Raw genomic sequence first — 22,146 nt, forward strand, 5'->3', positions numbered from 1 at the left:
CTTCCTGCTCCCTCCCTCCCCTGTTCCCTGCCGCATCCCCTCTCTGCCAGCTGTTGGGGGGGGCACTGGCCCCTGGCTTGAAAGAGCAGACCAAGAGGGGTGAGGCCAGCACTGCTGGCCTTGCCCCTTGCTCCATCACCTCCATTATGGCAGCACTCTGGTCCCCATCCTCCCCTTCTGCCTCCAAGGAGCAGGGGAGGGGGGCAAGGCCAGGGGAGCTCCCCTTCCCTTGCCTCACCCCTTTCCCTCTGGCCCCTCAGTCGCCACTGTCATGGCAGTGCTCCACTGTCTGTCCCTGTCTGTGTAGAGGACTCTGATTGGCTGCTGAGACAGCCAATCAGAGAGTGAAAAAACATTACAGACAGACAGATGAACAGACAGATAGACTTAGGCTTTTATAATATTAGAATGATTTCTGAGAATTTACCCAAACCTACATAAGGACCAAAAAGGCATTTCTTGTGCTTAGACATTTAATTGCATTAATTTGAAAATAAACCAATAAGCAAACATCTGAACTAGCAGTCTGCCATTCTGAAGCCTTAATGGAAAAAAAATCTCATCCTGCCAACTATTATTAGTTCATCTTTACAGCCATTTCTGAATAAGAAGGGGAGACAAAAGCTGTGTAAAATTCAAAATACTTGCCTTTGAAAATGCATGGTGCAATGAAAAGAAATGTGTTATTTTAGCTCTATTCTTCTGGGTGTAGTTTTAATAACAATCAGTTCACAATCTTACTCCACAGCTTTTGTGTAACGCAGAGACTGGAGAAAATCTTTTTGTTTTAAGATTATGGCATTGTACAAGAAGGGTTTATGGGAGCACTATTTTAATCTAAAATAATCCCAGTTATGTTTCATATATCACAGACCTTTAATCCCTGGCTTTAGTTAATTTCTCAAAAAAAAGAAAAAGTACCTTGATTCTGCTAAGTAAATACACAGCAGATGGATTTGTTTGTTATTTTCATACTAACTCTAGTAAATCCATCTTTCAATATACATTTTAAAGCTACTGTGCTCTGAAGAAAAATCTGGTGTGAGCCCCTTCCTCTTTGAGCCAAACACACATTAGAACCTCTAATGTTGTTCTGTGTCACATTTCAAGCAAGACATCAAAATAACGTGTGACGGTTCCCCTTTCCTGAATACCAGCACATTGGGGCTGGAGCAGCAGTAAGGTCGGAGGATGTGAAGGTTGGTAACCATGGCTTCACACGCTTCCCTTGCTCATAGAATTCACCCAATTCTGTTAGGCTGGAATTGTATTGATGAAATAGCTCAACTTTTGTTCAATGGTTTATAGAGAGGAGTCATCCCTTTTGCCCCACTGTATTCCCTAGTGACCACCTGAGTTACACTAGCTCATTGTTAAGAGAAAAGTTACACTTGCCCCTCCATGCACATGTAACTTTAGAAATTATGGGCCACATTCTGATAATCTTTGCATTGAAAAGGAAATCAGTCCAGAAGATGCCTCCATTCAAATCTGTGAGACCACTCTGGTTGCAGGTAAACAGGTGCTCACCATGAGAGAAGATTTCAGACTCTTACAAGACTCCATGCCTTGTAGTGCAGACTGCACCAATTGTACCTTACATGATAAGCAGTGTTTAACAGTTGAAGTCACTGTTTAACAGATATATATTGCTTCAGCATCATCTGGACTGAGGTTAACCACCTCAGTTTTTGCAAGGATTTTCATATAGTGTCCCATGCTATTAGAAATCTTAAGGAAATGTGGAATTTCATCTCCAAACTATTGCTGGTCATTCCATTAGCATCTCAGCCTTTCCAGTGGTATGGTATTCTTTTTCTATTTAATGATGATTTTGTCTGGAGTTCAAGAAGTCCCAGTCATGTTTCTTGTGAAAAGAGATGGACGGTGGACATGGTTAACAGTTGAGAAGACTAGTGTCATATTTTTAGCTAATGAATGGGTACAGCAGGATGACCAGCATCTTCACACTGCCTTGGTAATAGTCCTGAACTCAGACCCAGATGGACCACCAACTCTGTGGGAAATGGGTTACTGTATTTACTCACATACTGCATGCACCTTTCCCCCCCAAAAATCAGCCCTTCAAAATTGGGGTGCATAGCTTAAGCAGGGAGGTGATTTTTCTTTGCTTGAATAGAAGCAGGGTGGAATAACGCAAACGGATACATATAGCATATGGCTGCCAAGATGGCTGCCACTTGCCTCTGGGGCTGCAAAGAACTGTGTTTAACCTTCTCATAGTCACTGGTGATATAGTCTTCTTCTATGCAATCCCTTGCAGTCGAGGATCATTGTCTTCCATGATTGTCTTATCTGTGTGTCTTAAGATGGCTGATGAGGCCTATCCCGGATTGATAGACTGCTACAGCCAGACATGTGTTTCTATGTGGGGTGGGTGATGCTGGTTTCTTGATTTGGTCTGCAACATGCTGTTTCTGCTGCTCCCACTTTTCCATCTACTATTGTTGTTGTGAGATTTCAAAATACTGAGATCCTTACAACAGACTCCTCCTCCATTTGGGGCAGTTCTGGGCCTTCCACGAGTTGACATTGATGTTGCATTTTTTTAAGTTGGCCTTGAGAACATCCTTGAAGTGCTTTCTCTGCTCTCCTCTTGAGCATACGCCTTAGCTGAGCTGGGAGAATAAAACTTGATTCAGGAGTCTGGAGTCTAACATCCATATGACAAGTTGTGTTTGCTTGCAGGAGGATTTTAATATTGGTGTGTCTGTCTTCTCACTGGATTTGGAGTATCTTCCGCAGAAAGCATTGATACTACTTTGCCAACAACTTTAGATGGCTCCTTTGTGTTGTCCATGCCTCAGCTGCAAATAGCAAGGTAGGGATCATGAATGCTTGATACACCAGGAGCTTGGCTTTGGCTCTGACATTGCAATATTCTAACACCTATTTCTTCAGGCATCCAAAGGCTGCACTTGCATATTTGAGGCGATGTTGAATTTCTTCATCGATGTCAGCCTTCTGTGAGAGACAGCTTCCAAGGTGATCAGTCCAACACTCATCAGCCTCTAGCATAGCTCAGGTAGTGTGGGCATCTTTGCAATCCCAGGCATGGACAATGACATAGTTAATCAGGTGTCAATGCTTAGATCATGGGGGTTGCCATAATGTCATTTTTCTGGTGGGACAAGGTGTTGGTGATGGTGAGTCCATGTTCCATGCAAGAGGAGGATAGCACTGGAGTTGACCTTTCCTACTCCTTCCTTGCTGATGGTTCTGTATCAAAGGTTAGAGTCCCTTCCAATTCTGGTGTTGAAATCATGAAGAAAAATAAGTCTGTCTCCCTCCAAAATGTCCGAAAGGATTTGGTCAGTGTTGGCATAGAATTCCTCTTTGGTTTCATCAGCAGTGTCAAGAGTCAGGGCATATGCCCTAATGACAGTGGCATATTGGCTCTCTGCTAGTTTCAGACAGAGATTCATAAGGTACTTATTCCAATAGGCAACTCACTGAGTTGGTTTATGAGTTCATTCTTAATGGCAAAAACAACTCCATGAAGTCAGCATTCTCCTTCCTGTTTACCCTTCCAGAAGAAGGTATAACTACCTCCATGTTCTTTGAGCTTCCCATCTCCCACTCACCAGGTCTCGAAAATGATGATGCATCTTCACTGGTATTTTCAACCATGGTAAAGGTGATCCTACTGGGTGTGGTTATCCAGTCAGGAACAAGGTAGACAGGCTAGGTTTAGGGCACCTTTTCTAGCCCCCTCCCCATGTGGAGTGAGCAGAGCAGATCCTGAAGAGGGCTGCTCACTCACAGTTACAGCTGCTGAATTGCACTCATCTCATCCAAGTGGTAGATGACCTTGTAACTGCTGCCTTTGTGCCAGTTCATAACAAGGAGCTTCCAGACCTCACAATCCTGCTCCCATTGCCATTAGCTGGTTGCCAAAGGGTTTGAGGAATGTGCTGGAAAAGCTGTTTTCACAGAAGACCCCTGTGCATGACTTCTTTTATCATGGAAAATCTGCTACAGATCAGCTTCCACACAGCTCTTAACAGAACAGGCCTTTGATCAAATGGCAAGGAGACCAAGACAACTGAGGATCTCATTCCACTGAAGCATTTATCTGCCTTCACAGCCATTGAGAACTTCTAGACCCATGGCTGGGGATTAGGCAGGCTTATTATAGTGGCAACCTGTACTTGCCATGTCACAGCACCATCAAAAGATATATGTGGCTTTTCAGGAAGAAAACCATTGCCATCTGCTGTCCTCACCACATCCTGGTGGTACCACCACTGCTTGGTCCATGACTGCTTATTTGTCAGACTTACTCCTGCTTATTTCACAATTACCCTTCCCTGAAGGTCATATCCATAACCTGTGGACACACTGGGCATCAGTACAGCTCCTCCACTTATACCCAGTGGTGATACAGTAGCTTTTGACTGAAAAGCCATTGAGCTGGGTGAGTGAGCTGCTGCATGCAGCCTGTAGTATCTTGATTAGGTTTGTGATGTGGAAACAACACTGTGTTATTTACAGAAATGTATATAAAGAACTGTTTCCTGTGAAGAAATATCAGACACACTAGTGGCCCTGGAAGGTTCTGGGACTAGTCTTGTTGCTGTCCTGCCACACCAGGAAGTTCCTGCTGTCTCACTCAGACTGTCTCCTGAGATGCCACGCTTCCTGGACACTTATGCTATACTGTCAGCTATTACTCAAAAAATCTTTCTTTCTACATTCTGGTTTCTTAAACTAAGGTGTGGGTTTTACTTTGGAACATCTGTTATGCAAGCAAATGTAGTAATTTAAACTGTGTATCCAGTTATACCCTTTATGACTGATGCTGTCAGTGAGGGTGGTGCGGTCTGTAATGTAGATGATTAGCTACTGATACCTGAACCAAGTGATTGATGCCAAGCCAACTTACGTTGTTCAAAAGATTCCCAGTGACTTCAGGGGGCTTTGGATCAGACCATAAAACCACTGAACTTGTTTCACAGAATAATCCTTGATTTTGAGGGATGCCTCTTTCTTTCTTGTTCAGAAATGTTTTAACCACGTAACCAATTATCAGTATGCTTTAGGACAGGGGTTGACCACATACAGCCTGCAGCTCAGATTTGTCCTGCAAAGCCATCAGATCTGGTCTGGAGTCATGGGGCATCAGCAGCATTTGACAGTGGTGGGGCTGCACTCACTGGCCTGGGTGACAGGAAGGGTGGCAGCAGCAGCACTTGGGCCCCAGGGTTGGCTATTCTCAATTCAAGCTGGGTCACTCTGGCCTTCTGCCAGAAAACTGTTCCCAACAGCTGTTTTGGAATGCTGCTAAGACAATGAAATCCCTTCCAGTGGTACTGCACCACTGATTAGGATGTGCTTACACTTCCAAGCATTTTGGTTCTCATTTCATGTATTTAATTTCTGTAATCTATTCTTTGAAGTGCAGACACACATGCTCTTAGAACTGTCAGAATGGATGTATTTAGAGGCAAGTTGTATGACCAGCCACTTAAGGGCTTGGGAAGAGGGGATAGTAATCAAGGGCATGTCACTACTCCCTTAAGGCAACCCTGTACGTGATGTTGTGATGATGGTGCTCCCTCCATGCTGATGCTAATGCATGGAATAGAAGACCTGCTGCTATTGATATTGTGTTCAGTGGGAGATGGATAAGAAACAGCAGTACACAGAGCAAGCACTGGCCCTGTTGATATTAAATCATGCATACATCCCCCCATTCTCTATTAAGGATCTGGCACCAGAATGTCTCTGGCATAAGAAGGGAAGAGGGGTCTGAAGCAGTAATTCTTCTGCATGCCTCCAGCAGGGAGGAAGTGCTCAATTACAGCTCCATTTCCTCTCAAATTAACTGGGATGGGGCAATGGTATTTCCCTCCACTGCTGTATGCTGGCACATTCTTGGCTTTGAAGTACAAGGAAGCTGGTCATGCGGGTTCTACCTGCCTCTTCTCTCTCTGCAGGGTGGCCCATGCACCAAACTTCCCCTTCTCTGGCTTGTAAGTGTAAGATGCCAGCTGGGGGTTCCACATGCATCTCTGTGTCAGGCAATAATGAGGAGGAAGGCAGAAATGTTGGACATGAAGTGGGAACTAGCAGTTAGGGGTGATGATAAAAGCCTTGCCAGTGGGCAATGGCAGCTCAGGCAATGGGATGGACCAGCAAACAGGGAAAGCCTGAATCAGCTTGGTCAAATTTCCATCAAACTTCATGGACTTCATCCCAATTGTATTCTATAGGCACTTCCCACAAGGCTTATAAAAGAGTATTTTAGTACTACCATATTTTTATTTAGGTTAATTTAAAAGGAGCTTATGAATACTAAAGTTGTTCTACATCAGGGATATCCTCTTGTAGGAAGCCTGGGACTGCACATTAGCATGAGCCATGCTCCCCTTTCTTCCCCCACCCCCACCCTGCTTGCTGGGGCAGATGTGTGAACAGCCCCTCCCTCCCCTGTTGTTCCCCCACCCTCCTGCTGCTGTTGCAGCTGGAGTAGTGGCCAGGTAGGAGCCTGGGGGCCACAGATTATGGCCTCTTGGGCTGCACATGCCTCACAGGCTACCAGGGAGACAACCTTGTCCCACATCATTCAAAATGGGTGTCAGTAAATGTTTACGGAAAAGACAAACTTTTAAAAGTTGACTTATAAATAGCAATACAAATCATAGGATCCTGGGAAAGTAGGGCTGGAAGGGGTCTCACAATGTCATCTATTTCAGCCACCTGCTCAAAGCAGGATCATTCCTGACTAAACCATCCTAGCCAAGTGTCTGTCTAATCTGCTCTTGAAAACTTTCAAGACTGGAGATCCCACCATTTCTCTAGGTAGCCTGTTCCAATGCTGGACCAACTTTACAGTCAGAAAGTTCCTCCTTCCCCTGCTGAAGGTTGAGGCCACTGCTCCTAATCCTGTCCCTTACAGCCACAGAGAAAAGCCTGTTTCCATCCTTCAGGGAGGCAGGTAGTGGAGAGGCAGTAGTGGGGTAGGCATTGGGGAGGGAGGTGGTGACAGAGGAGGTTGGGGGGTAGGTAGGAGGGTCAAGCAGCTTGACCCCTGCTTCTTGCTCCCCTCCAGCACCTCCCCCTGTCAGTCCCCGCAGCCACCTCTGCCTCCTCATCTACTCCTGCCTGCCTCACCTCCCCCCCACCCCACCGGCCCCCAGCACCACTTTTGCTCTGGCTCTGGCAGGCTCTTCTCCTGTTCCAGCCTAGGACATGGAGCATGTGTTTGCTCTGTTTCCAGCTCAGCCCAGCTACTGGGATGGGAGTTGTGGGGGCTGGCTGGGGTGGGGCAGAGGAGAGGACAGAGGCAGCGACAGGGATGCAGAAAGGGAGGCAGAGGCAGTAAGGGGATAAATGGAGGCAGCAGAGGGGCAGGGAGCAACTGCAGCTCCAGCCCCAATCCTAGGTGGGGTCAGAGCCAGAGCTGCAGCCAAAGCAGCTACCTACCCCCTTGCTGTATCATATTTGAATCCAGGATGAGAAGACTTTTTTCCCACACTAGGATTCAAGATACTTAACACTTGTTTAGGGGGCTGATTTTATTGATGTAGTTATTGGCTTAAGGCTGAATTAGTTCTAAATTCCAAATCAACTGTGCTGAGCTCAGTCATTCAAGTCCGTCTGGCTCTACCACTGGGCAAGTCTCCCCCTTCCCAGACACATCAGTCTGGGATTTCAGAAACTCCCCAAATCCATGGCAGGCATCCTACATGCAGGCGCTAACCCCCAAAGCATTGGAGTTTGATGCCCCCTAGTCATGCTTGCTCCTAGTCAAAAGGCTGAAGGAATAAGCCAGGGGGAAAGCACAACACAGTCCCCTATTACCACAAAATTGTGCTGTTGAGTTTCCTCCATTTGGGAAACTTGCAGGGGTCAGTCTGCCCAGAGCACATTGGACAGGCCTCATCTTGGAAAAACCTGTTGATCATGGGGGGGTTTCTTTTGCAAAATACACACACACATGTAAATATATATATATATATACACACACACATACACACACAGAGAGAGAGAGAGAGATCTCTACCAGCCTGTCTTGTGACTGCTGTTGTTGCTGATCATAGTGGGATTGGAGCATGGCAAGTACACCTGTGTTAGAGCCAGCTCAGATAACAAGAACAGTAGAGATAAGGTAGGGTATCACAACCATCAGCACTGGCTACTAACCAGGGAACTTACCCCAGGGTCCTAGTGGACTTCTACTCTAGTTGCCCAGCTGCTGTGCAGAAGCTTGTGCCATCACCTAGTCCCTGCTGTTGTCACCTGTGCAGGCTCAATTTATGCTAGCCTGGGTATGATGGCTTCCCTGTGCTACCATCATACTGTCCTTTTGCTGTGTTGCCCTATCATTTTATCCAAATCAGTGGTCCTTTTCCACCCCGCTGGACACAGACCCCGGGGCTGGGGCAGCTCTTCGACTTGCAGAGAGAAAAAGTTTCAAGGGGGGGGGCGGAACTGCTGGGTGGGCTTGCCCCCTCCCTCCCTCCCCATGTCAGTCAGCAGTAGAGGGCGAGGTGAGGCAGAGCCCAGCAGGTTTCAAGCCCAGCTGGGGTCGGGGAAGGCTTGGCGTGTGCCCTGGGCGGGGAGGGAGGGCAGCTCGGGCCCTGATAGGGTGCAGCCCCGCAGAAGGGGCAGGGGCTTGGCGGCGGAGCCCCTCGCTAACCCGGCCCCTCGCACCTGCGGGCGGCGGGAGCAGGAGCGCGGCGGGTCCCGGCGGCTCTACCCAGCACCATGGACAGCGGCCGGCTGCCGCAGCTGGACGCCGCCGCCTTCCTGCACATCTGGCAGCGCTTCGACGAGGACGGTGAGAGCTGGGTCGGTCCCCGCCTCGCCCGGGGCTGGGGGGCTGTGCATGGACAGGGGTGCCTGCTCTCCGGGGTCAGCGTGTGTGTGTCCCTACCTGCGAGGCGAGGGTGTGGGACCCCTCCCCGGGAAGTTTTCAAATGCCGCTCAGATAGTTGACTGGGATGGTTTCGTCAAGGATGATCCTGCCGTGAGCAGGGGTTGGATTACCAGACCTCTTGAGACCCCCCCCACCCAGCCCTGGTTTATGAGTGTATGGAGATGTGTGTGCAGTGCCCTTTCTTACACCCATGCTGTGCATGACAGGCAAAGTTGGGGACAGTAGGACTGTAGGGCAGGGAAGGAGCTCATCAGGTCACCGTGGCATTGTGCGTGCTCTTGGTGTTAGCCTTTTTCTGTCTACCCCAGCAGGTGTGACTTGCATCAGGGTCTTCATGCATCTCTTTGTCTTGTGATGTCCTTTGGAAGTTGCTGTGTAACTTTCTGGATGTCCCACAAGCAGTCTGATGCCCTGGCCACTGCAAGATGGCAAACAGACTAAATATTTCACAGCAAAGATGATTTTTCTCTAACCAAGCTTTCCCTGAGCAGCTGCTATTGAGATGCTCAGCGCCAAGCAGCTGAATCAGACCTCCCTGGAAATCCCATGTTTTACAGGGTGGATTTGATCTATAGAAGTAAAACTCTTTTTAGCAGACTTTGCTTTACAGAGAAGGCAGTCCGAGCACAAATGTTTATGGAGAACGTGTCCCCTAATATCTCCTGCTGCCCCTCCTTTACATTTTTGGTTCAGGTCTGGTGTTAAGGATACAGAAAGTCCAAGGTAAGTATTACATGAAAGGATGTGAATTCACAACAGGACTTTCCAACTTTAGACAAGGTGTATCTTGCCTTTTCATGTACTTCTGTGGATACATCTTTTTATGAACAGAGAGAACACTGCACCTGTTTGACACAGTTTCCCTAAACACAGAGATGATTCTCTCACCAAAGTTGTCATTTTCTGAATTTGTAATAATGTAATTATTACATCGGTAATAATGTCTGATGAGCAATATGTTTTAATTGTGTTTAGATAATGGTTACATAGAGGGGAAGGAGCTTGATAATTTTTTTCATCATCTGCTGAAGAAACTGGGTCCAGATGTAAGTACTGTCCCATATTATATGTCTATCAAGATAAGCGCTATTAAAGGTCATGATGTTTAAAGAGGTTTTGAACTCATAGCTGTGACTATTAGTTTCCTTAGTGACACAAGGTAGAGAGCTTATTTTTTCCTAGCAACAAAGTGGGGCTTAAACAGGTTTTATAACAGGTGCAATAACCTTAAAGGTACAATGCTTTTTTTCCCCTTCAGTCTAACATCTGTCACCTAGTACAAGGATATAATTGTGGCACACTAAACAGTCTGTCTTAGGAGGCATGAAAGAAATACTGTTTAGTTCCCTTGGATAAAATTTAACTAAAAAGTCTGGTACCCTTTAGTTGTAAAGGATGAATTGTAGCAGGTGTTTCTGCTTTATTCAAAAGAGTGCTGATGAGTTTTGTTAATGTGTCAGTTACTATGCAGCATTCTCCTGTCGTTAATGTTAACTAGTGCTTATGTAGAGTATACCTGCATTCTCAGAAATGGTTACAAAGCAAATATTTGGGCCACTGTGTTGCTCATAAGGTCAATACTTGCAGATGTCAGGGAGGTTTTTCTGTGTTTTATAGCTCTTTTCCATACTGTTTATCAGTACTTCTCATCTGTTACTGTCCACAACTCAAAACGTACAAAAAAGTTAGACAAATATCCTCATAATTTGTTTTTCTTATCAGCAGTTCACACTTTGCATTTGAATGTCTCTATAAGCTAAAAAAATCCTGTTATTGAATAAGCCTGTATTTGCATAAAAGGTACATGTTTAAAATAATCTTTAAATTTTCATTGCATGGCATGTGATCAAATACAAGCAAAAATAATGAGTATCTCTCAACTAAAAGGAATAGATGTCAGAACAAATAAAGGTGAAGCAACTCAGTTAAATAGAAAGTTGATAATGAAACAGAAAAAAAAACTGCCTACATAGATGTCGGCAGATGGCTGATTAGAATGAGCAGAATTAAGGGTGACATTCACAATAAAAAGGATTATTTTAGATACTTACAATTCTGAGTATTTGAAAAAAAATCTGAGCTTAAACCCAGTTTTCAAAGCAACTTCTGTTTAATTTCCTGAAGTTTAAAAACAAATGAGAAGGATTCAGAGACGGCAAACAGGAACGATTACAGACATGGAAAATCTGAAATGAAGACAGGTCTAAATGACTGATTGTTAACTTTAGAAAGGAGATGAGAGTAGAAACTTCTGGTCTTGCTGTCTCATGGCACCAAAACAAAAAACATTTGATGATATTGAAAGGTGACAAATTCAAAACCAATGAAAAGAAATATCATGCAATAGACAACTAGATTGTGGAACCCACTGCCACAGGATGTCATTTTGGCCAAAGACTTACCAAGATTGATAGAAGGAACTTTTGTTTTCAAAGCTAGCAAGCATATTCAGTTTTCTAATACAAATTGTTAATAAAAGAGAGAGATGAAACTTCCTGTGCTAATAATTGAGTCAATCTCTAATCGTTAGCGTACACCTTCCTTATCTTATATTTGCCAATGGAGGAACTTCTCACATGCTCTTCTAAAGCTTTTGATTTTGGCTGTTATTGGAGACAAGATACATTGAAGTGAATATAAATGTGTTTCATAAATTGATGTACAGTATTCAACAAAGCAATACACAGAAAGTAGGATGCACTGTCACTGTTGCCTGTTCTTCTGGGTTCATACTGAGGTACAATTTTCCCTTTGTTAAACAGGGAATGTGACAGTTCCCACTACTGCTAAAAGTTAGTGTTCGACTAATACGTTCTAAACCAGACTGCTTTTCCATTCTGTGCCTTTCCCAGTTTCTGTAGTTAGTCTTGTCATTGAAGAAAAACATAAATAGCATAGAACCCCTTTCAGTTAAGTTTAAGGGATAGCATCTTAAATCTACTCAAGTACAATCAAAAGGGTTGTTGAGAAAGCATAATGCTACTGAACAGTAAGGCTAGGTACAGACATTCAAAAAGCCTGAGGTGGAATTGATCTAAGTGATATGGTTTTCGGTAAGCAGCATAATTTAGCTCTGTAGCAAACAACACACATTTGCCCTTTGGCAGGATTGGTGGGGGGAGCAAATCTTAGACCAGGTTCCACCATTTTAAACTAGTCTGTGTGCCAAACTTCTATTCTCTTATGATTATGGACTGGTTTCGGATCACTTACTCTGGTAAAAATGTAATGTCTGTACCTGACCTAAAAGTCCCAGATGATGGACCTAAAACAATAAGATCATGGGTTGCCTTTTGTTCCTTTCTCTATGGTCTATTTTGAGTTCTTGTTATTTTTAATTAAGGGCAAAATTATATCAGATCCAAAGGGGAATGCTGTACTCACCCTCAATATTTTGCTATCCCTGCCTTCCATTGAGGCTACTAAGAAATACCAAAATTAGGTGCTGCCCTGCAAGTCTGAAACCATGGTAGTGCCTCCATAAAATGGACACCTCACCTGTTTGCTCCCATCCTGTGCATGACATGTGCCTTTTGGTGGGCACCCAGGACATTGCCAGTGCCCTTGTAATAGTGACAGCAGAACATTTTTCAGCATGAGGTGCTGGCGTGGGCAAGGCAGGTTTTCACCGCTCCTTGTGCTGTCCAGTGCAATGCAGACACATCCAGAGGGTAGAATTTTTTCCTTTCACTCTGTGCAACTCAAAACAAAGCTTTTTTTTTCTCATTTGTTTTCTAAGCTTCATGAATGTTTATGGCACTTTCTATGAATAATCACTTTTGTTACCTTTGTATAATTAGCATGTATAACTACATAATTATGGTAAGTGATCTTTGGGAGGGGGGGAGGTTCCTTCTTTTCAAAATTGTTTTTCAGTACCTTAAAGAAAGGCTTAGTGATCATGAGCATCAAGCTGGGAATTGGGATCTCTGTATTTTAAACCTAGTCTTGACACACTTTCCTTCTGTGAGCTTTTAACCTCTCTGCCTCTGTTTCCATGCTCTGTAACATACACACAATAATACTGACATAACTTACAGGCACATTACAAGGGTTAATTAGATACTATTTCTAAAGTGCTATACAAGTGATAAATAATGTTATCTGCTCTGAAAGTTGTCTCTGTTTGAATAGTGAACAGTTTCATAATTATATTTTTCCAACCTCCGCTCTCTAAGCTGTTATTTTCCCTTAATGACCACTGTAGTTTGCAGCTCTGTTATTTTTTCCCAGCTACTCTGCTGTGTCTTCATCTGACATTAAATGCAAGAGCACCAGAACAGCTGGGAAAACAATGGAAGACAGAGTCCCTCAGGCACTTGAGAATTAGATTTGGTGATTAAAGGGCCTAGGCAAGAAAGAGGATTCAGTATGCCAAGGGTAGAAATGATAAGCCTTGCATCTACATGTCGTTGGGGTATTTGAAACACACGTAAATCTAAAAATGTCTCCTAACTTTGTAATGAGCCAAACTAACTCCCAGATTCTACATACTCTCTCCCCCGTCCCTCACCCTGCCCTTATCCCCAGAATGGGAAAAGCTGTCAGCTCACCCAGTTCTACCATAACACCCTTGATTTGCCACTAGATTTGTGTCTAATACAAACACAAAGGGCTTTGGTAAATCAAGAGATTTTTGGTGGTCTGGTGATATTGATGGGTTAAATGGTCTCTACAAACTAGAAATAACTTCTGTGAAGTCTTTCAGTATGTGAGGAAGATAAGGACACTTTAGACTCATCCCATTACAGGCTGGGGAACTGCTGCAGCTGTGCCCCTCCTGTCCATGTGACATTAGCTGTTTGTCTCTTATGTGTCTACTCTCCCTGCCTACCTCCTGAGCCTTTTTGTTGCCCCATCCCACCGTTCATTTGCCTATTGGACTGTAATCCATAAATCTGTTCCTGTGCACACTTGTCTATACATATGTTATTTCTGGGATCTATTGTAACTTGTGCCACATGATGTGTAAAGACTAAGAGATCCAATGATGAACAATGAATGTTATTGAAATAAGGAAAACACTGTCATCTAGTTTTTCCATGTCCCTCTCTCTCTTTCCTTCATTGTAAAGCTTCTGCTTAGAACGTTTCTACTATAGTTTTAAGAAACTGTGTGAATATTCTTGCAATCATTACACCAATAAAGTTCTGGGATCTAAGAACACCTGTATACTACCTAGTAATTTTCCACTGAATGTCCAGATGAAGTCAGATATCTTCAGGTAATACAAGGGGAGATGTACAATATGAATAGAATAATACTATACGGTAAGTTGACTCATTCTGGTCAAATGTATGCATTACACAGACATCAGCCAAAGGTATGGGAATAATAAGGAGTTGGATGCAAATTATTGCTGCTTTTCCCAGCATGTGGATGGACTAGAACAGGGGTGGGCAAAATGTGGCCTGTATGCAGCCCTGCCAGGCCATTCTATCTAGCCCGCAGGGCCCCTAAAAAATTCAGAAAATTAATACTTAGCTGCCCCTGGCTGCCTGTCATGCAGCCCTCAATGGCTTGCCAAAACTCAGTAAGCGGTCCTCTGCCCAAAATAATTGCCCGCCCCTGGACTAGAAGAAAGGGATGGTGCAAGTAAGTCCTTTCTCTGAACACACATCACTAAGCTGTGGTGTGGATGGCAGCAGTACTACAGCACACTGTCTGTATCACCTAGAAGTGTAAATCTGCTTAAGTGAGGGAGAGCATTGCTATGTTGTTTTCCCACAGACCTAGCCTCTGACTAAGAGGAGTCCTTCTGAGCCCACAGAGCACATTCCCTGAAAAGCCACAGAATCATCCCACCTGCCCTTGGCACCCACGGACAACATAGGTTTCAGCTACCTACCCATACTAGAGTGCTTCCTCCCACGCCCCTACTTTATTAAATGCTTAAATATGCCCCTCTAGAGATGTGGCTGCATAGTCAGGAATTCAATAAATTCATTCAATTAAAGACAATGTCCAAAATATGAACCAACCTCAAAGCCACCCAAATGAGAACTCTCCCTGCCAGCCAGCACAGCTCTGTATTCCAGCTTCCTAAAGAGGCACAGTGGGCATATCTACACGTGCCCCTACGGTGCTGTTGTTACTTAGGCATCATTTAGCATTTCCTTGTGGAAGTACTAAATGATGATGCCGTAACAGCATGTCATGCTGTGCCAGCAATGCATGGTTATTTTTAGCCGCTATGTCGCCATAGCTATGCACTATACCAAGGGAGCGCGTCACTATGGTTATGTAGCTGCGGCATCACAGTTTTTGCCCACCAATGCTAGGTCACTGTAGCATGTTGCTATGGTGACTTAGTATCTTGTGTAGATGCACTCAATATGTCCGATGGGTAAACAAGTCTGGATTCTGGTGGATTGGCACAGGATTGAAGAGCCTTCACTAAAACCCTCCTTCTTGCACCCCATCCCAAGTTTAATCCGATGTGTATTACCTTAAACTTGGGGAACAGCTGAGGTGCTTATTAGCTCTTAAAACTTTTGTTAGCTTCAGCTTTTGTGATCTACAGTATTCCTTTTTCCTTTCTGTGTTTTAAGGCAAGACATTGTTTGTACTTGGAAGCCTCTGCAAATACAACCTTAGAGCTCTGTCAAGAAACATTGATACAATGAATGTGTTTTCCATATTCAAAGGTATGTCAAAGAAGCCCATGCCTTGGGAAAAAAAGGAAACAGAGAACCTGTCCAAAGTGTAACCACACAAACACGCTAACACATCTGGAAAGATGTAAGATCCTTCCTTGGCAGCCAGCATGTGCTATGGGAGAAATATCTCCCAGATTTGCACTGGTGATTTTTATCCAAAAAGGAGATGGAATAATGACAGTGTAAGTATTCAGATATTACACTGATAGGGACTAGAGAAGATCGTAGGCCAATCCACTGTATAACTCCAATGTAATCAGTGAAGTTACCCAGCAGAGAATTTGGCTCATTACACGCAGGAGTAAATTATATTTCTACATATGTAATTTTTCTAAATTAAAGCTCTAATCTTGGGTCGTATAGATCTAAAGAAAAGAAGATACATTGTATGTTTTTTAAATGTACAATAATATTTAAGAAAGTAAGACTGGTGTAGAAAAGCAGCTTGTTCTAAAACAAGTATATGTATTGCTCCTGATTTCCAAGCTAAAAGCTCACACCATTTTCTGAGTGGGAATACCTGTCAGCTTACTTTCCACTCTCAATTATTTGCCAGTGCCAGTTTAAGTCATTTAGGCACCTATATGTTTGATCTGGGAAGAAATAAATTGTTTGTGCAAATGTTTTTGCCCACAGGTATGCAAATCAGAGCATGTTTTTTTTTTTTAAAAGGACTATGGTGGTTGCTTTGCTAAAGAAGTGCTCGGCTTATGGAAAGGCAGAACAGGGCCTAAGCCAGTGATTTTCAACCCTTTTTACACTTGAGGCATCCCTCAGAAAATGCCAGCTCTTAGCTTACACTTGCTTTGTGACTACAGAAAAATAACAGCAATTCTTTTGCTGCAAAGAACAAAGCCCACAACAGGTCAGAACGCTTTTAACACCAGGAATTCCCACTTGAAATCTCTGGGTTTATCTTGTGCTAGCAGTGCTAATGTTACCTGGCAACCTGAGGCACCCTTGGAAGGATCTCAGGGCATCCCTGGGTGCCACAGGAGCCCGGTTGAGAATCAGCTGCACTGCACAGGGCAGTAATGGCTCCCAGCTGGCAGTGGTGACTGTGAAACCAGGCAGCAGCTGTGGCTGTTATTTTTGCACCTTTCCCCCTAAGTTGATGTTGAGGGCTGTTGCCCCAGTCACCCCTCCTTAGTTAGCTACACTATGGTAGGTCCAGGCTGTCCAGTCTTATTAGTGCAGTGAGCCTTTCATTCAATGAAGTCCTGAGCCTGCATCTGAATTCACCTGGTTTCATGTAGACACATGGGTTTAACTCGCCTGCCTGGAGCTGGTTAGAAGAACAAGTTCCAAGGGGGGAATCTAGGGATCTGTTGTTTCAGTTTGGCAGAGTCTCACTGCATGGTAAATGCTACTCAAGGCAGAACTGAATGCTAAAATGTGTGTGTCAATAAATAAAGAAACTTGAGAATTAAAAAAAAAGAAAGAAACCTCACTTGCTTATTAGCTTCCCCTAGTGCTTGAGATGCTTTTTTCTGCATCTGAGGTAGTTTCTGGTACTTAACTGTAAAAAAAAAAAAAAAAAATCCATTTCATGAGGCAGGGAAGTATGGTTCATGGCGTGGCCTGTTCTGAGTTAAAATGACAAACTCAAGATCAGCAAACCCCAGGAGTAGCCCCAGCATCACTTCAGGTTGTAAAAATCTCTTTGATTCTCTACACATATTCTTTTCTCTTGCCCAAAAACAAATGAATCATTGCTGTATTTTGATTAAAACAAATCACTACCAGGAGCACAGATTCCTCAAGAAGTAGAAACATAATTCAAAATCACGGGGCAAAGAAGAAAAACACAAATGTGATAAAAGTGGAGGGATTATTTTCAAGCTTCCTAAAGGTTAGAAACAATGCCAAAGAGAGGAAAATAGAATTTCTTTCATGCCAAAGAAATTATACATTGTGAAGCTGCAAATGCAAAAAGGCCCTTTCAATCATTACGAGCAGTATTAACATCTAGATTGCAATTGTGGTATTAAATGGTTTAAGATGGGCGTTCATAAAATTGAAGAAAAGGATCAGGTGTAAAGAGAAAAAAATAGTTCTCCTTAAGGCAGCTCGAATTACAGAAGTTCTTTCATGCAAAGCTTTGTGGAATAATATCTTTAATATGAAAAGTTCTTGTGAAATAAATTTCCCAAGAGATTTAAATGAGGAATGCTATGTGCAATATTTTAACCTCAGTGTATGTTTTCAAGGCAAAACTATGTAACCTTCTTTTTGGTAATAATATGTAAATAAAGTCCTGAAAAGCATCAGGCATGTTCCCTTACCAGTGGCTTCAGTGAGCACAGAGAATGCTCAATAACTCTCAGGAGGTACTGGCACAGGACCAGTATTTGATAGCTAGGAAGGGGGTGAAGTCCCTCTTCCACAATTGTTTTAGGCCATGGATACATTTGTGTAGGGTGGCCATTCATCCTGTTTTGTACCAGACCATCCCATTTTTAAACCCTTTGTTCCCTGTCCAGTTCTAAAGAGGAATGGACTGCAAAAAGTCCTGTTTTTCAGTTAATTGGTGGAAATACATGTCAATCATTTGTCCTCAAGATTCAATTGGCTGTGCCTAGAGGTAGTGCTGTGCACAGCCAGGAGAAGCCAGCCAGGAGAGAGGGAAGGCGGAAGGTGGCCTTTTTGGGTGCCCCGCCCCTTGCTGCTGATTGGCCAAGGGGCTTGGTGACCGCCCCCACCCACCCCTCACTGATGATCAGCTGAGAAGGTGGCAGCCCTAATTGGCCAAAAGGGCTGGTGGTTTCCCCCCAACACACACGCACCCTCCCCCTCCCCAAGAAGATGTCCTTTATTCTGGGGATGTGTCAATGGCCACCCTACATTTGTGGCATTAAATACATCATTATAGTGCCACAAAAAGCAAGCATGCAGCCATTCAAGCTGCTAGCAGCACTACGAAGATACTGAAACTGCAGCAGAACATTAGCACATTCAAAGAGGAGGTTCTTGGGATGGCTACGATTTGTAGTGCTGCTGGTAAAGTCTGTACAATTGCACATAGCATCCCAGCATTCTTTGCTTTCCCTTACCCACTCTAAAGGGGAGAGAAAGGAGGAGAGCAGCAGGCTTCATGATAGCCCACCCAGTGGTGAATCAGGAAGCAAATTCCTGTCACTGCTTGAATAGCCCCAGTTCTTCCTGGGACACTTCAAATAGTAGAGGAAATTGTTTCGCCTTAAACCAAACTCCCCCTCACTACTTCCCCAGCACCAGATGGGAGAAGTCTTGGGAGGAGAAGGGGAAGCATTAGGGTGAGGGAATTCCAGCAAGAGCTGAGGCTCCATCAGTGCCACTACAGGAGGTGGCAGGAGTGAGGAGAACATCTCTTCACCTCTGGCCCCCCTGCAGGGCTGGCAGCTGTCTTTGGCAGTTGTTTTTTAGCAGCTGCACCCCCCCGTCATTGAGAACTTGGCTCCTGCCCATGAACAATGCTTGCCTCCAGCGGTTGGTGGGGCACGGTGACAGCAGGAGCATGGCAGTGGTGGTGGGAGCAGCAGGAGCCTGGTGGCGGTAAGCAGGGGAGCTCCCACAGATGCCACTGGCACTGTCAGCAGTGGGCGGGGAGGTGATGAGCACTGACCAAGGGTCAGCCGGCAGTGATGTTGGCGGTTGAGTGGCAATCAGCAACTGCCCACAGGCACCTTTTTGTAGGGGGTGCACTGCCACACTCAGGGGGTACATGTGCATGTGCGTGCACCGCCTACGCATCGTCCCTGCCCCTGCCACATTCCCCAGCAGGGGAGAGGGCAGGTTCTCAGTGATCGGGCTGGGCCTCCTTAGAGGCAGGGGGACCCAAGCAGCAGCTCCCAATTGCCCCCTGAATAGAGAAGCTACCTTTGATATAACTTTGTAGCTCTCCAGCCAAGAGGGCTGGAAGCCCTGTGCACCACCATAGAGCCATATTTGTGTAGTGCTAGAAGGTGCTGAAATTTCGTAGTACTACAAATGAGGGCCTGTCTATACCCACAGTCTCCATTATAATCAAATGCAGATTTAACTCTTTGTTAGTAGAATGATCCGCCTATTCCTCCCACCCAACATGAAAACCAGAGACAAGTGGTTTTCCTTCCTGTGGTTTCACTGCATTCAGAGCTGCAACATGCAGTCCTGGCTGGTTTTGGAGTCACATGAGCAGTCAGTGTGAACCAAAGAGCCCCAACAACACATACACCCAGATATGAATTTTGCAAACATAATGTAGTTCAAAGGGGGGAAATGACAGTCCATTAACTAACGTTTCCACACTTCAAGTTGTGGAAATGTAAAATATGTTAAGCATTTACTGACAGCAAGAAAGATATATCCAATGCCTGCAGGGAGGGAAAAAGTGACCTGTGGTAACATTTTCTGCGAAGAGCCTCAGGTGATAACTTCCATTTGTGGCTTGGAAGCTGCTGCCTGTCATTGATTGAGAGTAGTGATGGGCCCTTCCACTCTTCTATTTCCCTGGTAAGAGATTTACTACCCTTGCTAATTTGGGTCATCTTTGATTCCTCTTTCTCACACTGTATACCGCTGTATCACAAATCTAATGCTATCTGTCTGTCATTCTGGAAGAAAAATCTCCTTAATTACACTCAGCTTTGATTCTGGAAAATTAACAAAAAATATCACAGCATTTTATAGCCTATACTTAATGGGAAACTGTACCCCTCCTCCCCCCAGCCAACAATAGTGATTGCAACCTAGAGAAGATTCTCTCTCATTGACATGCACACTCTTTGGAAATGGCAGGAAATGTTGATATTAGCACCCACCTGCAGTAAGAACAGCATTAGTTTCCTGTTGGAGTGATGCAGAACTTTGGCCCACAAAAACTGTCCTGGGAAAGCTTTGTATAAGTTCTGGTTAAACCTTCCATTAGGGCAATATTCATCTGGCAGAGAACAACACACCTGCAACATTTTAGCAAATTTTGAAAAGTTTAATAAGTGATTGAAATGGGGAGGGTGGTTTAAAATGAAAAGTCTTAAGCAGCTTTTAAGCAGTAGTGTTCATCTCTAACAGAGGATTATGTAATAACAGCATCAGCATTTAAGAAAAAAGATTATGTTTGACTACAGCTGTTAGTTTATATAGCTGTATTCTGTCTAGAGTGTATGTTCATACAGGAAGCATTAGATAACCTGTTGGATTGGAGTAATAGGAATGGTATGAAATTTAATAGCACAAAGTGCACCATTATACACTTAGAGGCTAATACCAAGAACTTTTACTATAATCTAAGGTCTCGGAGCTTAGACATATCCGAGGAAAAGAGGTACTTGGGTGTATTGATTGATTACAGGATAACCATGACCTGCCAGTATGATGCAGCCAATGCAAAAAGGCCAATAAAATTCTGGAGGTGTTAGAGGGGTATTTTTTTAAGAGTTGGGGAAGTAAGAGTACCACTGTACAAAACATTAGTCAGACCCCATTTACAATACTGTGTATACTTCTGTTTACGTACATTCACAAAAGGTTAATTTAAACTTGAATGGGTATAAAGAAGGGCTACTAGGATGGATAGGGGAAGGAAGAATACATTTTAGGAAAGGAGTTCAAAAGAGCATGGTTAGTGTAGCTTGACAAAATGTAGGTTGAGAGGATTATATGCTTATTCTTTATAAATGCATTTGGGAGGTGGGAATGTCAGGGAAGAAGATTTATTTCAGTTAAAGGGCAGTTATGAGTCAAAATCAATGGGGTGCAAGCTGGGCATGAATATTGTCACAGGATGGGGTCCCCAGGGATGGCCATGATACCCCTGGGGCTCCTTGACCATGCCAGTCCTGCCCAACGGGCACCCTCTTTCTCTCCTGCCATGTCTTGCTGGTAATTATAATATAGGAAGGCTGCCCTTGATCTTATTGTCTGGACACGGTCCTACTGGACCCTGCTAAACCACGTGGGTTCTTGGATCCCTTTTTGGATCCCGCTCAAAATGGATGCCTCCCAGGACACTCTCAGCCTTATGGGCTAGATGCGTGGCTCCGAAGCTGCCCCTTTACCATGCCCCAAGGCTCGCAGATGGCATTTAAATGTTGTCTCTCCTGGGGCCTTGCTACAGCTTGGCCTCTTGTCCTCACCAGGCTCTCTGCAGCCCTGTCTCTGCACCCCACACTGGTGCTGGGCTCTCCACAGCCCTGTCTCTGCACCCCACACTGGCGCTGGACTCTCTGCACCCCTTTGGCAGTGCGCCACCTGGTGCTGGGGTCTGCTCACCCACTTTTCGCTGCACTCTTCTCTAGCCCTGGGGTCCCCACACTGTAGTGGGTCCCAATGAAGCCTCCTCCTTCCCCAATAGCCTCAGCCCGATCCTCCGGTATTTATAAACAGCAACTTACACATGAGCCCCTGGGCTATAACATAATAGGAAAGGAAAGAGAGGTGGGGGCGTGGCACTCTATATTAAGGAGGAATACACATTGTCGTCAATTAGTAAGGAGTCAGGGGAGGGGGCACTCTGAAGTGATTTGGGTTAGGGTACAAGGCAGTGGAGGGGAAAGGGACTTAACAGTGGGAGTCTATTACAGACCTCCCAACCAGGGAGAGCAGCTTGACCAGGAATTCTTG

General features: G+C 44.5%; 1 protein-coding gene across 1 annotated transcript in view; it reads left to right on the forward strand.

Annotated features, from left to right (window-relative positions):
- Positions 1-8,690: 8,690 nt before the first annotated feature.
- The window catches only part of SCGN (secretagogin, EF-hand calcium binding protein), a 51,342-nt gene continuing 37,886 nt past the window's right edge, over positions 8,691-22,146 (forward strand). Inside the window, exons 1-2 of the mRNA XM_019523884.1 lie at positions 8,691-8,806; positions 9,881-9,951. Coding sequence (XP_019379429.1) covers positions 8,734-8,806; positions 9,881-9,951 — 144 coding nt within the window. The 5' untranslated portion in view covers positions 8,691-8,733. The remainder of the gene's footprint in view (positions 8,807-9,880; positions 9,952-22,146) is intronic.

This window comes from Gavialis gangeticus, unplaced genomic scaffold (assembly GCF_001723915.1).
Source record: "Gavialis gangeticus isolate Ggan-Ray unplaced genomic scaffold, GavGan_comp1, whole genome shotgun sequence".
NCBI lineage: Eukaryota > Metazoa > Chordata > Crocodylia > Gavialidae > Gavialis > Gavialis gangeticus.